This window comes from Neovison vison, chromosome 4, assembly GCF_020171115.1.
Source record: "Neovison vison isolate M4711 chromosome 4, ASM_NN_V1, whole genome shotgun sequence".
In the NCBI taxonomy this organism is placed as follows: domain Eukaryota; kingdom Metazoa; phylum Chordata; class Mammalia; order Carnivora; family Mustelidae; genus Neogale; species Neogale vison.
The window spans coordinates 185,847,876-185,865,053 of record NC_058094.1 but is presented as its reverse complement, the minus strand read 5'-3'; the positions used below and the strand labels follow the sequence as shown (position 1 = coordinate 185,865,053).

Here is a 17,178-nt window from a genome sequence, read left to right as displayed (position 1 = left end):
CAAATGCATAAACATTTCGGGGACATATAGGAAGCATTTCTGCGGGACGCCTGCTGTGAATGGCCACTGGAGTTTACACAGCAAACCCCAGCGGGGCCTCCACACAGCTTAGACAAAGCGAGCCCTGCCCTCTCACTTCCCTCCCGGCTCCTCCCTGCTTCTCCCCAAAGACCCACAGTAAGATAATACAACAATCCGGCCCCGACTCGTGCCCAGCCCACGAGAGTGCAAAACAGGCCCACGCGTTGTCACCACCAAATGCCTGGCACATAAAGAGAAGGGGTCTCCTCTTCGCCAGCGCTGCAGAGGTAAGACAGTCCCTGAGCTGCTGGGGTCCCGAGTACGGGGGTGGGTGGGGGATGGGGGTTAGGGGAGGGATGGGACACAGAGGCTGGGGACCAGCCACCATTCAGCATCTAGGGCTCTCCCTGGCCGTTCCCTGGGCCAGGGCAGACATGGGAGGAGTTCACTCCCCAGGCCTTCCGTGCAAACACCCTCCTCTGCGGGGCCTGCTCAGAGCTCCGGCCCGGCCCGAGCAGGGGCCAGCAATGGACCGCGCTCCTGCGCGCTCGGTCTCATGCTGCTCCTGGCTCCTCACGTGGCTGGGCTGGTGACAGAGGCTCCTGAAGGCCAGTGCCCTGCCTCTGGGTGCCCTTGCTCAGTACCACTGCTGGGAGCCATTACAGAGCAGTCCTTAATGTTACATTCCAATTGAAAACCAGTAGGATGCAAGCCCATGGAACCAGGGAGGCTGCAACTGTGCAAATTTCCCTTTATGAGTGACTGTTTTTCCCAGTCATACCTATCCCCTCTTGCTCTGGAACATGAGGGCCTTCCCAGGCTCTGCCCACCCACACTGGGGTGGGGGGGGTGCGCAAGGGGACTATACCTGGTCCCTTGGCTCGTTCTCATCTTATTGCCCTCTGTGGCAAGAGGTCCCTGCCTAGAAGGTTCTTCCCTATATCCACCTGGCCAGGTCCACATGACCATCCTCCTGGGGCCTCACAGGTATCCAGGTCTGCCCTGAGACAGGCTCCCAGGGGGCTGGTGTTGCCCTAGGCAGCACAGCATACAAAGCCTGGTGCCTTAGGCCTGGGGCCGACACAGAGAAGGCAGGCTAGACCAGAAGCCCCAGCAGGGACACTACTGGACCAGAGGCATCGCCTGTTTGCAGAGACCCCCATTAGATGACCTCTTACCCACAGGTCTCTAGGGCCCTGGGTGACCATCCCTGTTCCCACCCCAGCCATGAACCCTGCAAACCTCAGGCTTCCTTTGCCACAACAGAACAAACGACTCTTTCCTCCTCAGCTTGGGTTTGACTCCTGCTTTATAGAATGCCAACCACCAGAAATAAGGAGCTCAGGGTGCCCGGGCTGACTGTATCACAGGCTTGACGAGGGGACAGGTGGCCCAGTGGAGAGCAGGGGAGGGATGCAGGCAAAAAGCACAGAGGCGGTCCCATCCTTGGCAGTCATGGCTCAGCTGGGAGGGAGCCGTAAGCAGCACTCTGGGCTCTCATCACAGTCCTGGGGGCCCTTCATGGAAGGAGCAGGATGGATCTGGATGCTTCTGCAGCACTGCTGGCCCAGAGTGGGGTGACACTCTTCTGAGAGACTTGACCCTGAGGCCTGGGGCTCAGGTGTCACCCCCAGTGATGAGTGGTGGAGCCGAAGGCTTACCCACAGGAAGGGTCACAAGATGGGGTCTGAGCCGTTCCAGTTCACCGCTGCCCCCTTCCACCTACAAGCAGAGTAGCAGGTAAAGAGTCAGAGCTGCCCAGGCCCACACAGGAACCATCTCTTGTCCTCACTTACCCGAAGGTCCTGTCTTAAGGGCTTTGAGGATTTCTGGTTCTAGCCTCCCTACTTCGCCTCTCCACATCACACACAAACCTATATACCAGGCCCCCATGAAACACAAACATACCTAGGACCCCAGAGAGCCCAGGAGAAGATAGAAGGGGCAGGACATCCATTTGTTCATTCCTTCGCTCTTGCCACAAGTGTTTATGGAGAGCCTGCTCTGTGCCTACCACTGCAGGGCCCTGAGCTGATCCGTGCCTGAGGACACAGCCACCTCCCAGGGTGCCTCATGGTGGACTTGACAGCACATGGGAAGATCCAGATAGGGAGAATCCTGGAGGGTTCCAGGTGCCGGAGCCTAGAGAAGGTGGGAGAGAGGTGTGGCCCAGGGCAGGAAGCAGGCAAGGAGGCACCACCCAGGACCTGGGAGCCTCGGAAGGATTCTGGGCTTTGCTCTGAGAGCCACGAGAAGCCAGTGAAGGGCTGGAAGCAGCTCAGTAAAACACAGATTTGCATTTTTTTAAATTACTTGATGAAGTCTTAAGAAGCAATATCATTTAATGGGCTAGATACAATTTTATTTTTTTATTTTTTTTAAAGATTTTATTTATTTATTTGACAGAGAGAGATCACAAGCAGATGGAGAGGCAGGCAGAGAGGGAGATAGAGGGAAGCAGGCTCCCTGCTGAGCAGAGAGCCCAATGCGGGACTCGATCCCAGGACCCCGAGATCATGACCTGAGCCAAAGGCAGCGGCTTAACCCACTGAGCCACCCAGGCGCCCTAGATACAATTTTAATACCAGTCCAATTCCAAAATAAAAGTTAGTGGAGATGATAACCACAAAATGACCCAACACTTAATTTTTTAAAAATTTTTATTCACTTATGTATTTTTGAGTGCGTGGGGGGAGGGTAAGCAGAGACAGAGAGAGAGAATCCTAAGCAGGCTCCACGTCCAGTGTGGAGCCCAGCACAGGGCTGAATCTCATGACCCTGAAATCATGACTGGAGCCTACATTAAGAGTCAGATGCTTAACCGACCGAGCCATCCAGGCGCGCCCCAGCATATGACTTGAATACACGGCACACTCGTTTTCTAAAGCAGACCATGAGGATCACATTTCTAGTGGATGGAATGTTCCTGCAAGACCTGATCCTGGGTATCTAAGAGATACACATCCATCCTAAGATCCAGGAACTTCGGAAGCAGATGTGGCATCTACCTCAACAGCAGTGCTAGGGTGCAGGGTTCGAACCCAGGCTCCTGAAACGCTCTTTGCAATGTTGAGGCTAGCGGAGGGAGCACACTTTTTCAAAACCAGACATTTTTCTTCTGAAAGAAGTCAACACATCAATGGCCAACAGAAGAGGGTGGAGGGAAGGAAGCTTTCCTCATTTTAACTGTGCTTCTGCTTTGGAGAGTCCCAGCTGCCTGAGGTGGGAGCCACGACAGGCGAGTGAACAGGGTCTCCCAGAGGAAGACTGGGGCACCTCCTGACCGATCACTCAGAAGTCCCATGACGTTTCAGCAGTGGTTGGTTGTAAAGCCAACCTTCTCCACCTTCATGAAGAACGCAGACTCCCTCTGAACTTCTTTCTCCTTCCTTCCTCAGGCTTCTGCTCTTTGTCTTTCTTCACGACCGTGCCTTGCTTCAGTGGCTGCACCAATGTCTCTAGCTTTTCAACGGAGAGGGACAGCCTTCCAGAGGCAATGGGACTCATACTCACTCTGCTCTTACCAAATTACTTTCCTCTTGATTATAGGCACCTTCCTGGCATCTGTAAAGACTGTATTTTCTTCTGTTGAATTTTTTGCACACCTTTGACCAGCCTCTTCCTCTTCAAAGGAGCAAAAAGATTTCTCATCATTTGAAGACAAAAAATCGTAGTGGTATTTCTGTGTGTCTTGCTCCCATGGAAGGGTTTGGTGTGGGAGATACTTGGCCTATCGTCTGTTTTGGAAAAATTACTGTCCCGCTCGTCTCCGACCTCCACCCACCCACTGTGAGGATAGAAGGAATGTGAGAATTTAGTGTTTGTCACAGTCCAGACACAAGATGCAGCCCTGCCCTGCATTGTGAGACACTTTTATCCAGTCTGTATATTAACGCTGAATTGCATCTTTCTGTTAAAATCCTCAGCATAAAAGGCTGAAACAGATAGATGTTAAGAGAAAACCTGCCAAGCCAAGACTGTTAACACTGTTTTAGGAAACTAGTCCTTCCAAACTACCTCTGTGTGCTCTTCAGTGTTATGGATGATGCCTTGTGACACCGTGAGAGCCAACCCAAATGGGGTGGTAGGACTTTTTGACAACCAACCCTTTCCTTCCTGTGTAAAAGCCTGGGAGATACCCTTCACACCTGAGCCATCGGACCCAGGAGAGCCTTCTGGTCACAGATGCTCAGAAGCGGGTCTGGATGTGCAAAAAATTTTGGACACATTCCTCAGTGTTTTCTCCGGACTAAGTGCTGGAAGACCAACCTTAGCAAGACGCACTCCAAACACAACGTGTAATGAGACACATAGCCCTCCTGTGCTTGTCCACCGACCCTGCCACCCCTTAACTGTCAGTCATGTCACGTGACGGGAAATGGTCGGCGCCATTGCTCCCCTGGTGGGGTGGGGGGGTACTTAAGTGATTCTGTGGTGTCCGCTTGCTTTCGACTATTTCCTGAGCTGCTACAGGTCAACCCTGGGGCAGATCTAGAGGGATCTATTAGGTGCTCCGGGGCTGGGCCACTTTGAGGGTCTCCACTGGCATCAAAGTGTCTGTCACTGCTTGAGGAAGAAGCAATGTGACTGTATCTGGAGATCATCAACGTGGCTGGAAGTCAGACCACGCCTCGGTCATCAACCAGCTACTGCCTGCACTGTTTGGTGCTGGGGCCTGATGATGTCACAGGGTGGCCCCTACAGGTGCAGCCAGTAGGGAAGACAGATGCAGCGCTCAGTCACACAGCTGAGCAGGATCTGGGGGTTAAGGCCCGCTGGGAAGGCATGGTGCTGACCACGGGTTCCCAGGGACTAGGCAGACTTACTGTGCCAAGTGTGTCAATAGCGCGTCAGCAATCTGCGGCAATGTGACCTGGGGCTTCATCAACTCTACCATACAACTTGAGATTTTCAATTTTATTTCTCTGTTCCTCATCTTTGCAGTTTTGAAGCATGTCACTAAAATCTTTTATAGTTCTATTAAGATTTATAGGTGAGTATCAGCCTCTGTAAGTTTCTTATCAAAGTCTTACACACTAGGGCTATATCCTGAATCCAGACCCCCGGGAAAGCATCAGAAAGGAGACATGGATGAGAGCGACATTCTGCCCGTTGCCTAGCTCCAGGCAGGCATCAGGGTCTCAGACTGCAAAGGGAAAACTATTGCCCAGACCAGAGTGGTTTCCTGTCCCAGTCATGGTAAGAATGGGCAGGGGTGGGGGTGTGGGGCGGAAGTCAGAAGTATGTCAGATTTCTTGTTACCATAAGGTCCAACTTCAACCTGGTCCCCAAACCCTTCTCTCATGCCTCCCCATCCCTCCCAGCCTTCACCCTCCGCACTCTGACAGACAGAGAGAAGTTCCTTCTATGAGCTCCCCTTTGCAAACAGCTCAGGTCCTGGCAACATGGGGTTTGGCTTCAGTGCAGGGGTGAGTCACATCTCTCTACTACTAGAGACATCTATGCCATTCCAACAGTCACTGGATCTTACAGTTAGGTGGTGGGAGTTAATGCTTAGTTTCGAGGCTTTTTTTTTTTTTAATTTTTTTTTTTTAAGATTGATTTTATTTATTTGACAGAGAGAGATCACAAGTAGGCAGACCATGGTAACTAAACCACCCAGCTAACAGGTACCAATGAGGGGGAAAGTATTAGGAGCAGCAGAGAAAAGTAGTTTACAGTTGATACGAAATCAAAGCAGAGATGTTTTTAAAATGGCAAGAGCTGAGACATGGGGGGCTGTGCTTGTGTGAGGATGAATGGTTTCCTGGTAGGAAAGTCCATGGCCAATTACAAGGACAGTAAACAGAGCTCTGTGTATGCAATTAGGGGCAGGCAGAGGGAGGGCAGGGATGAAACGGACCTGCAGACAGCACAGGGGGAAGAATGAAAGCTCACTCTCCCAGGGTTAGTTCAGGAGGCTGAGCATAAGAGTTTCCAGCAGGCTTTCTTGACCTCAGACCACTGACATTGTGGGCTAATTTTTATTCTGGGGCTGTCTTGTGCATTGTGGGATTTTTAGCACCCTCCTCCCCTCCACCCTCCTCCCCTCAGCCATGATACCCAAAAGATGTCTCCCAACATTGCCAAATAGTCCCTGGGGCACAAGATAACCCAGTGGCTGAGGACCACTGGCTTAGGAGTTGAGCTCCAAGAAGACGCTGTGGTCCCTGGAACTCAGGGAGGCTCAGCATCACAAAGAGGGCCCACCTCAGGGCCACAAATGAGGTCCTTCCCTCCCCAGGGCCATAAACCACAGCTGAGCAGGGATTGCCCGCTCCACAGACTTTCAGCATTGATGACACGAGTGTATCCTGGGGACAGATGCCAAGTAGAGCCGGTATCAGCAAAGAGAAGGGCACAGGCCAGGTTTTAAAGGTCTCACCAGAGCTGACCAGTAGAAATACACCACAGAACTCTTGCTCACTATGGGCTTCCAGGCAAGTATCCTGTTGTGCAAGTTCCACTTCCTGTACTCTAGCCATGGGAAGCAGAAGATTCTGGAATGAACGCCATAGGCTATCCCTCCCTTGCAGGCCTTGGTCTGTGCTGTGCCCTCCACCCGAACAACCATCCCTCATCCCCACCCACAATTCTTCAGGATCAGATCCAAGATTCTTCCTTCTAGAAGTGTGTTCTGACCCCCAAGCAGCCTGGGGTTCCTCTCTCAGTGCCATATTATCATGGAGTCTCCCTCCCCCATGAGACTGTGAGCCCCTCAAGGACAGAGCTGGTATCACTGGCCTCTGTCCCCTCCAAGCCAACTCAGGGCCAAGTGCCACTAAATGAACACAGCCCTGCCCAGCAGCTATTCCTTCTGGGGCCCCAGGGGCCCAGGGCGGAAGCATCTTCGTTCACACTTCGGTCTCTCTTGCCTTTGACCCAGGCAGTCACAGAGCCCAGCTCATGGCCCTTGTCCTCTCTTGTCCCTTCCCCTATGCCTCCTCCTGATTATCCCTTCTCCCACACATGCACGTGCACCCCCATGGTCTCCAAAGGAAAGGGAATGCTTCTGCCTCTCTTTTTTCAACCTCTCAACAGCTCGAGGAAGGGATCCTTCTACCTCATCAACAGATGAGGAAACTGAGGTGTGGAACAGAACCAAGCCTTCTGGAGGTCATACAACGTGACGACAACAGAGCCAGTAGAGGTATTGCATCATGGTGTTGAGTGTTCTGTGAACCCAACCAGGGCGAGGAACACAGCAGGCAAGTGTGTGTGCAGGTTGTGGGGCAGGGAATCAAAAGAGATCAGCTGGGGCCACAGGAGCACCCAGGAAACCCTCTTTTGGTGGGTGAGAGACATTGTGGACAGGGTACCTGGGCAAGAAGTGTGTCAGCTGAGGCATGAAGACTGGCATAGCAGCCCCCTCCCCCAGTGGGTGGGGGTACAGCTGACGGACCTGGGCACTCGGCTCTAGCCCCTGGAAGGCACTGTTCCCAGCTGAAATTATATTTTTAATTTCTTGTCTGAGCCTCCAAACAGAAACATCTGTGGCCCAGCCCCAGGCCCTGGTTATGTGTTCTTTCCTCTTTCCTCTGGACCACTGACAACTGCTTCATTCTCTCCCACTCTGGCTAGGCTGGAAGCTCGAGAGGTCACTGTGTGTGTCTTGTTTGGAAATCACCATAAATGAGTCTTGTTTTTGCTGAGATGGTCATAGAGCAGCGGGAATTGCAGGGGGGTGGTGGTGAGGGGGGTGGTGGACAGACCCCACATTCCTGACATGAGGGTAGGTAATGGGAGACTCCCTGAGGTCCAGACGCCGGTCACATTTGAGAGCAGAGATGGCATGGGACCTGGGATCATTCGACTTAGGGGGCTCTTCCCCAGAAGCAAAACCAACAGTCCGGTCTTGTGTAATGTCACTGTGGTAACAAAGCCAGGTGGCGGGAAATCATACTGACCGCTCAGTGACCTTCCCCTGGGCTGGGACAATGCAAGCCTAAGCTTCAGGACCTGCACTGTTTGTGACTCAAGGTATGGCCTGGGGCACAGAGCTCCGCTTCGCATACCCTGACATGTGAAAGGAAGGGCCATCTCAGGTAGTGTCTAAGGGCCTTTCCGTGGACCTCAGCAAGCTTCCAGATGGCCAGGGGTGTGGTGTGCTCCGTGCTGGGTCAGGGTGAGCATCAGATGTCCTTAGCAGGCAAGAGAGCTAGGTTTAAGGGTAGGCAGCACATTTCTGCCTGGATTAGGAGAGAGTGGATCATGAACTTGACTTCTATTCAATTGTGAACTCTCCCAGAGCAAGAACCTAGAGCCTCATCTGGCTGTTTCTTCCATGGAGTCCAGCCCAGGGATTCCATGAGGTTGAAGTGATGGGCCCAGGGGTCTGGTCATCTTGCGGTAATGACCCGAGATGTGGCCTGAGTTCAGGCCATGACGCCACATGTACCCCCTTCTTGTCAGGGTGGGGACCTCCTATGGGCAGCAGGGCTCATCCCCCAAGAGGAAGGGCCCTTTCTCCCCAGGGTCTTCACTGACCTTGAAGGCCACTTTCCCAAGTTTCTCCCTTTGAGCTGTTCGAGAATCTGGGATGAAAACAAAACGCAAAGCCTTTGTAATCCAACCCCTTGGAACAGGATTCCAGGAGGCCGGGCCTGCTGTTTCCCATTACAGTGGTATGTTATCTGATGGGTACTGGAGGGAGAGGGGGGGAACCAGCATTCCCACTATTCACTCACCCACTTAGCTTTTCTGAGAATGATGCTGGGAAAAATCTCACCACATTAACATCCCAGGTGGGCCCACCATGGTGGGGCAGGTCGTAGAGGTCATGAGAGAGACAGACAGCTGGTTTTAGGAAAGTCCTAGCAGAGGATGGATACTCCTACCTGGGGGAAGGTGGGGGATGGGGTGGGGGTTGCCCCCACGGCCAGCAAGGAAGGACCCCTGGCCCAGAGTATTACAAGAGGCCAGATGCTTGAGGCTCAGCACTTCACCTGACATCTAACTTACAAGACAGCCAGACAGGGCCACAGAGGGGTAGATGCTACCCTCACCTGGCACCAGAAGTTCTGAGTGTGGTCCTGGGACAGCAGCACCAGCAATTCCCAGGAACTCCCCAGATATGCCAATTCCCAGGCCCCACCTAGCTACTGAACCAGAACCCATGGGGGTAGGACTCACTGATGTGTGCTCTACCATATCCTTCAGGGATGCCTGCTGAAGCCTGAGGATCATACTCTTCCCAATGGCTGAACCACAGATGGAGACAGGTATATCAGAGTACTGATCCCCACATCCATCAGGGGGTAGGTGGAGTCTGGGCCCACAGAGCCGCTAGGCCAGTTGTTCTGAACCCTGTGTGCTGCACAAATGTGATTTTCTATCTGTGACAAAGGACTAGGAAGCACGGCTAGAGCCACACACTGATAGTGAGCAGGGACAGAAAAGGGCAGGGCAGAGACTCAGTCTATGGACCATATGCCCCAGGCCAAGGGATGGCTTTGGCTGTAGGCAGCGACCCCATTTTCCCCCATCATTTCACTGCACACAGTAACAACTGGGATGGGAGGAGCCCTGGGAGAAGAGGGCAGCTGACAGAAGAGGAAGAGATGCTCCCGGCCCATGCTCGTGCTCAGATGACCCTGGACTGAGCTCCCGGACAAAACAGAGCCCCAAGTCACTGCTAAGCACTGGACAGTTAGGGCTGAGCCCAGAATGTCCAACCCCTGAGCTGGAGGTACTGGTGAGTCCTGCAGTGGAACCATTCTTGGGACAAGAGGAGTGATTCCAGATGGGGCTGTTGGAGAGGTCCCAGGTGGTGGTCCCCCACATCCCCTACAGAGACAGTTGAAGGCCTTTGGAGTCGCGGAGGTGGGTGGAGCCTGTGCCCAGGGTGTGGTCCACAGCCCCACTTGGGAGGCCCACCTGCAGGAAGGATGCCCTGCGGCCTCTCACCCCGTCCTGAGGAGGGTGCCAAGGCCAGTGTCACCTTCTCTTTCCAGTGTTGCCCTTCTCTCATCACCTGGAATGAGTGGCCCTTTGTACATGAAAGGAAAGCGACCTGCTTGGGCCCTTAATCCGCCCGACGAAAGAAAAGCCAGCACATGACCCCACAAGAATGCTTTGTCCCTGGCTCGGTGGGCAGGCAGGAGGACGGATGAACAGATGGACGAATAGATGGGGTCTAATGAGGATGTCCCAGCATCTCCCACATTCCCTCCCTGAGGTTTCCGCTGTGACCGAGGCTCCAGTCAAGGGCTCATGAACCTTTGGCTGGGCAGCAGCCCAAGGCTGCGAGCGAAACCCCTGGGTTGCAGGTGGTCGGAGCCCCAGCATTATCCACGTCCTGCACCCCAAGTTAATCACTTCACAGTTGGGGACATGAGGTTCCGTCTGAGGTCACACTGCGGCCCGGGGTCGCTAAGACACTACCCGTGAGAGCTGTTTACAGAGCACCTGGTGGGATACCAGGTGCTCTCACAACAGCCCCATGCCGGGCTCTCCATTTTACCAGTCTTACAGCTGACAGTGTGAGGGACACACGGGCGAAGAGCGGAAAGGATTCAAACTCTAGAACCCACACGGACCACGTGCAAGTTCTAGCACTTCCCCAGAGGGCAATGGAATGCAGACCTCCTTCCTCCCCAACTTGCTCCTCCCACTGCATCTGAGGCCTCCAGAGTCATTCCACAAAGGTTTCGTGAAGGGCCTGCCTGAGGCGGCGGTGTTGGGGGGTGGGGGGGGTGGGGGGTGCGGGAATGGGACCAGAGCTCCGACCCCACAGCCCCCCAGAGTACTGTTTCCAGCCCTGGGGTCCAGTCAGTGGGATCCTGAGTGAAGGGAGCCCCAACTCACCCTGAGCCTGAGCTGGAATAGGGGAGTCAAGGACCTCCCACCGTGTGTCTGAGGCTATAGGGCACCTCTGCTCGGGGTTCAGAGGGCCTGACCCACACCAACAGAACGAGTGGGTCTGCTCCTCCTGGACACAGAGGGTGCTGCTGCTACAGGAAGCCATCTCAGAGCGACCCCCTGGGGACCGCAGAGGAGCTAGGCCCTCTCACCTTCCCATCCTGCTCAAACTCCTCCCATCCCCTCTTCCACCTGTATCCTACCTGTCCTCCCTCCTTACCGGACCTCACAGCACTCACTGCAGGTGCCAGTGATCGCCATGAGCAAGGATGGACCTCAAGAAACACCTACTCACTCCCCCCACCCCTGCCACAGGGGCAGCCCCAGAAGCTGTCTGAAGACACAGTCACGTCACAGACCACACACTTCTCCACTTGAGCCACAGAGACCACGAAAGGCTACGTACAAACAAGCCCCAAGCCCTGCGCCTCTCCATTCTGTGGAAGGCCTGCCTCACCACAAACTCTTGGTTGGGGCAATCCCGAAACCCACCCTCCTTCCGGTGGGTACGACCACCCTAGCCACCATACCTCCCAGGCACTCAGGTGAGCCTCCAGAGCCAGAGACAGACCTGACTCACCTGGTTCTGATGCAGAGCTCGATGGGTGGGACAAGGTCATTGTCTCTGTCCTCAGGGATGGTCTGGGTGGTGTCTGGGGGCCGGGAGAGAGAGACACACACAAACACACACACTCATTAGCCCGGGGTCTGAACTTGTGGGTCAGCACCAACAACCCAGCTCCTGGGACCTGACTGTTCTAGCACCTGCTCTGCTAATCATCTTGACCGGACCCACCCTTGTTCCTGTCCCACGGCTTCTCCTCGGGACCACAGCTCTCTCCTCACACCTCCCACCTCCGGTCTCCACCCCACCCTCCCGCTCCTGGTCCTGGTCAGCCACCAGCATCATTCTTTCTAAAACTCCTCTGATCCCATCCTTCTCCTGCTCTAAAACCTTCCATGGCTCCTCATTGCCCATAGAAGAAAATCCGAACTTCTCAGCATGGTATTCAGGGCTCCCTACTCTGAGTTCTCAACTCCACCGTACACCTCTAACGCTACCAGCTTCTCTAAGGCCCTGCTCTGGCTCCTCCGGTAGGAGGATACACCGACACACACTCTCTGATCCCCCAGTGTGGACACAGGTCTGAGGGCCTGTGTTGTTCTCTGCCCGCCCCGAGGACGCGGGCCGGTGGGGATGGCGCACCAACGGTCAGCCGGATCTGCTCCTGCTGGTTGGCCAGGCCATCGTAATAGTACAGGTCGAAGAGCCTCTCGGCCCTCCAGTCCCGCAGGAGCTCTGGCTGCAGGCTGAAGAGGACGCTGAAGTGGCTCTCGCTGCACACCACCCAGATGGGGAACCTCGGCGTCTTCAGGAAACAGCCCACCTGCAAGAGGGATTCAGCGCAGACAGAGATGCCGGTGCTAGCCCCAGAGAAAGGGCCCCAGCACGTTCCGGCTAACCTGGGTTGGGCTGACCTCAGAGAGACCAGAGGGGGATCCCGGACTCTGAACCAGACTGGGAGTCCCTGGGCTACTCACAGACACGGCTTGTTCCCCCAGAGCCATGCCCGCCTCTCTCAGGGGCTTCCCCTCACCCACAGTCACGCTGTGAGGTATGCCGGCCTGAAACCCCGGGCACCCACACTGCTTCCTCTCCCATACTTGGCTGGCTCATAGGGCTGCCCAGCCTGCCTTGGGAAAGCTCCTCTGCAGCCAGCCGCTCCTCCCAGATGACGACCTCCCCACTGGTTCTTCCACAGCCACACCCAGCAGCTGCACCAGCCTCTCACCAGTCCTCAAACACGCCAGCGCGGCTTCCCCCGTGCCTGGGCACCCCCGTCCCCCACCTAGAGTGCTGGGACACCTCTCCTCCCCTTCCAGGTTCTGCATCACCCGAATTAGCCAACCAGGGAGCATGAATCACCTCTAGCTCCTGGGTGGGGGCTACTATGTAACAGGTGCTAGGTACCCAGTACCCGCCTGCCCTCCTGCAGCACATCACAGCCTCACCAAGAGGGAGGCCAGCCTGCCTCCCAAGCACCAGTCTGTGCCCTTAGCACCAAGGGCAGGGGTTAGAAGCCAACATGAGCAAATGTTTGACGAGTGAGGGTCCTCATGCATGAAGTGGAACTTGAACTAGGTAGGACTTTACCTTGAAGATAGGGGGCCTGGAGCCACAGAGCGATGGGACAGGGGTGAGCAGTCTGTTGTGGGGGTGCCAGGAAGGAATGCCTAGAATCATCCATCCGGGGACTAGCAGGGCATTCCGGAAAGAGCAGGGGGGAAGAGAAGGATAAGGAGCTGGGACTTTCTGGTCAGAGACCCCCTGGAAAAGCTCCCCGCAGAGCGGTGTTCAGGGAAGGCAGATGGCACGGAACATGCCCCAGGACCCTCATTGCTGCTGCTTTAGGGCAGGGGAGTGTTTAGGGCAGAGGAGCGGCGGGGGCCCTCTGCAAAGTCCTGCGCAGAGGTCTGGCTGGCTCTGCCCATCAGGATCTCTGAGCTCTCTCCCCGTCACCTGTGACTCCCTGGGGCTGCTCCTCTCCCAACCCCGGGCTCTGGTTTATTCAGCTCCTGTGCGTGCCATGGACCAGGCTGATTTTGGCCTAATCCCCACCAGCCCCAGGGAGATGTTTGCATGCTCAGGTATTTACAGCCACAGCCTGCGGATTAAGGAAAGAATGGGAATTATTTTTCCAGTGGGGAGAAGGGCATACTTTCTCCGGCCTGTCACAGGAGAGTGGCCGAGCAGTCTTCCTGGGGCCCCCCCGGAGCCCCCCTGAGAGCTGACTCTGGACTGGGGTATCTCGGACAGGGGACCTGTGCTTAGGTCCCTAGGGAAAGACTTGCCCACAAACAGTGGCCTCCTCCAGGGGGTAGGATGGCGATCTTTACAAGGTGTCCGTTTTCTCATTTTCCAAACGTCCTGCCCTGCCCCGCCCCCACCTGGCCAGTAAGGGCCCTCACCCCAGCCCCTCGTGACATTAAAACGTGACTCCAGAGCCCTCTCCTTGCTGGATGTGGGGGAAATAGATACCTCAGAGGACGTGGCCAGACGTGCCTAAACCCCACTGCAAACTTGGCTCCCATTCCGGGCTCAAACTTTTCTGGTGAGGGCCTCACCTCGAATAGGGAGCCTTCTCGGGGACCCAGGCCTCATTCACTGCAGGAAAAAGAGCCATGCAACCTGCCAGAGGGCAGGCGTCTGCATAATCAGCCACCCTGAATTTTCCAGGAGAGGGGACAAAAGGGCAGCCTGCCATTTATTAAACGGTCAAAAGATTATGGGGGGGGGGGGAAAAGCTGCCCAGAGATTTTATAAATGAGTTTTCTCATTCAGGAGCCCCCTCCAAGTGGGTGACATTTTCCAAAGATGAAATTCACTTCCTCTGGGTTCCGAGGTAGCTAACCAAAGGCCCGCGGCAAAGAAGGAGGGTGGGGACACATTTCCTTCAGGTCAGTCTGAGGCTTTCTTTTGGCAGGGGAACAGAGGGCACCAGTAGGAGTCAGTTTTAAAGGGGGATTCTCAAATCTTTTGCAGGGGTGAGACGAGGGAATGCCCCCACACCTCGCTGCAGACTGCCAGCTTAGAAGCCCTAATTTAAAAAGAATGAACACTTGATTGCCAGCAGAGTTGCCGTCTTTCATCTCTAAGGGTAACTGTCCTTCAACATGACTTGTGTTTCAGTCCCAGACATTACGCTCAGTGATGGGGGTACAGCAAGGAAGGAAACAGGACCAGTCTTGTCCTTGGGGGGGCTCCCTGGATTAATGGGGAAGGCGAATAGTAATCAAATAATCATACAGACACATTTGCATTGCCCTGCCCTGAATCTAAGATGCCATCAGAGTCACCATAATTGTTTGTTTCATGAAGAAAGCAAGCTGGCAGTTAAAGTCTGACACCGCCAGCGATTCCAAGAGTGCCTCAAAATCCCAGAGACGTTCAAATGCACACAAAGTTTGCACCTCAAAAGCAATAAACCATGACACTTGAAACCAAGAGGAGGCCTGTGAAAGAAAGCAGTAAGATTCTGTATTGGAGAGGGACCAGGTGGCAGGGGACCATGAGAGCAGTCCCTATTCAGATGGATTGATGAGGTCGGGACAGGCTTCCCTTAAGATGTGACATTTAAGTCAAAATGTGAAGGGAGGGAACAGGTCTCATCGGGCCTCGTAGGCTATGCTAAGTTTGGGCTCTTAGTCCCTGCATTAGTTAGCTGAGGCCAGCAGAAGAAAGTTCCACAGACCAGGTGGCTTAAACAACAGAAATTTGTTTCCTCACAGGCCTGGAGGCTGGAAGTCCAAGATCAAGGTGTGGGCAGATTTCTCGTGAGGCCTCTCTCCTTGGCTGCCGATAGCCGTCTCCTCCCTGTTTCCTCATGTGGTCTGTGGTCTTCCCTCTGAACCTGCTGGTTCCGAATTCCCTCTTCTTACAAGGACACTACTCAACTGGATTAAGGGTCACCCTAAGGACCTTATTTTAACGTAATCACTTCTTACAGACCCTGTTTCCAAATACAGACACATTCTAAGGTTCTTCATACTAAGGACTTCAACATGTGAATCTGTGAGGGGACATAATTCAGCCCCTAATGGCCTTAGAGGATGGGGAAACCACTGACAGGTGTGAAACAAAAGAATGATGTGAATCAGTCTACTCTAATGTTAGAGGTCACAGTGGCTTCAGTGAAGGACTGGAAGGGGGTGGTAAGCTCATTAGTGAGCTCTGGGGTGGTGAGATTGAGGTGCAGTTCTAATGAGCAAGACCATGGCGAGCCCATGGAGGACCAGAACATACAGCCAGGCTGGGGCTGGAGGCCGGCTAGTTCAGTAGAGGGTGCACTTCTTGGCCCAGAGCTTCCTCTTCTTCCCCCCAGACACGTCCAGAGTGCGGGTCATCTAATAAGCTCACTGACAGATGGGACCTCCCTCACCCCCAGCCCCCACATACTCAGGGAGGGCCCTAGAACCAGGCTCCCAGCCAGAGGCTGCCATGAGAAGCCCCGGACAGGGTGAATGACAGGTGGGCCCGCGTCTGCCATCTGTGAGAGAAAGCCTAAGCCTTATAGGAACAGTCCCATCTTGGGTGCCATGCCACGAGCTGTCCTAAATGCCAGACCTTCCCCGGGGCCACACTGCTGCTGCCCCATGGAGGGGGCCCAGCTCTGAGTGTGGGTGCTAATGCTTCCTGGATTCCCTCCACAGCCAACATGGCCAACCATGTAGGCCCAGAGGAGTTCAGTGACAGAGGAGATGGCAGGCGGAGGTAAGGGGGAGGACAGACTTTGTCTCTACTGCCAGACCTCTGCCTTTTCCTTCAAAGGCCCATCCTCAGTGAGCTCTAGGGCGGAGAGAAGGCCTGAGGTCCTTCATCCTTTCTCAGAGATCCCACAGCGCCAAAGCATAGGAGCAAACATCCTCTTGCTGCAAGAAAGATACTAGCTTCAGTCTTCAGCCAACCGTATAATAGTGTGTGTGTTATGTTGGGGGCAGGGGGTAGGTTCCTGTGTGGATTCAAGAATTTGGATCATTGTAGGGCCTGAATTTCTTCAATCGGCATTTTATTCCAAGGGAAGGATGACCCCCAACTGATGTTCCCATCAACTACCCTCCACAGACCAAAGGAAAATAGTTTACTTTTCTACCCACACCCTCAACACAAGAGTAAAACCAGGGCTCACGGTAAGCCCAGGGATTCCATGAGCCTGGCCAAGGTAACCTCTCTCAGCCCATGGAATTTCAGGCCAAATGCTTCTAGAGCCCACCCAGGGTCGGGCGCTCAGGGGCCCTGGTACTTCTCCAGGCCCACGTAGCTGCATTCCTGGGCTCCCTCCTGACACCAGCAAATCAGGGAGCCACTACCATTCTGTTCTCCCCAAGTCTGTGGAGCCCAGGAGTCAGCTTCCTGTCCTCAGGGGCAGGACCTGGGGTGGAGGCCGCACCACATGGCCCATTATCCACGGGACGGCAGCCTGAACTCGTGATCGTGCCAGAAGGGCACCATGAAACCAGCTAGAGAACAATGTCTTCTCTGAAGACATGAAGACAGAGGCTCATAGAGGGTCTAACAGTAGGCTAGACAGGAACAACCACCCGCCCTGCAGAGACATGCTGTCACCTTACCCTGCCTGACTTTGCCAGGGGCCCAGCCCTTCCCAAGACCCTGGCTGCAGGGAGAGAGGAAGGAGAGGGGGCAGTACACTAGCAAACAGATCGAGTGGCCTGTTAGGGTGGAACTGGCCCCCCAAAAAGATACGTGGAGATCCTAGCCCCTAGAATGTGACCTTACTT

General features: G+C 54.5%; 1 protein-coding gene across 4 annotated transcripts in view; it reads right to left on the bottom strand.

The window, feature by feature from the left end:
- Positions 1 to 1,312: 1,312 nt before the first annotated feature.
- Positions 1,313 to 17,178, bottom strand: part of MINDY4 (MINDY lysine 48 deubiquitinase 4) — a 101,597-nt gene continuing 85,731 nt past the window's right edge. Inside the window, exons 16-18 of one of the 4 annotated variants that reach the window (XM_044246317.1) lie at positions 12,089 to 12,269; positions 11,462 to 11,534; positions 1,313 to 1,743 (exon numbers count right to left, since the gene is read on the bottom strand). In XM_044246317.1, coding sequence (XP_044102252.1) covers positions 1,695 to 1,743; positions 11,462 to 11,534; positions 12,089 to 12,269 — 303 coding nt within the window. In that variant the 3' untranslated portion in view covers positions 1,313 to 1,694. Of the gene's footprint in view, positions 1,744 to 2,786; positions 3,646 to 11,461; positions 11,535 to 12,088; positions 12,270 to 13,036; positions 13,138 to 14,134; positions 16,312 to 17,178 lie in introns of those variants that run through there. The other 3 variants (XM_044246316.1, XR_006384291.1, XM_044246318.1) reach the window with 3 other exon arrangements.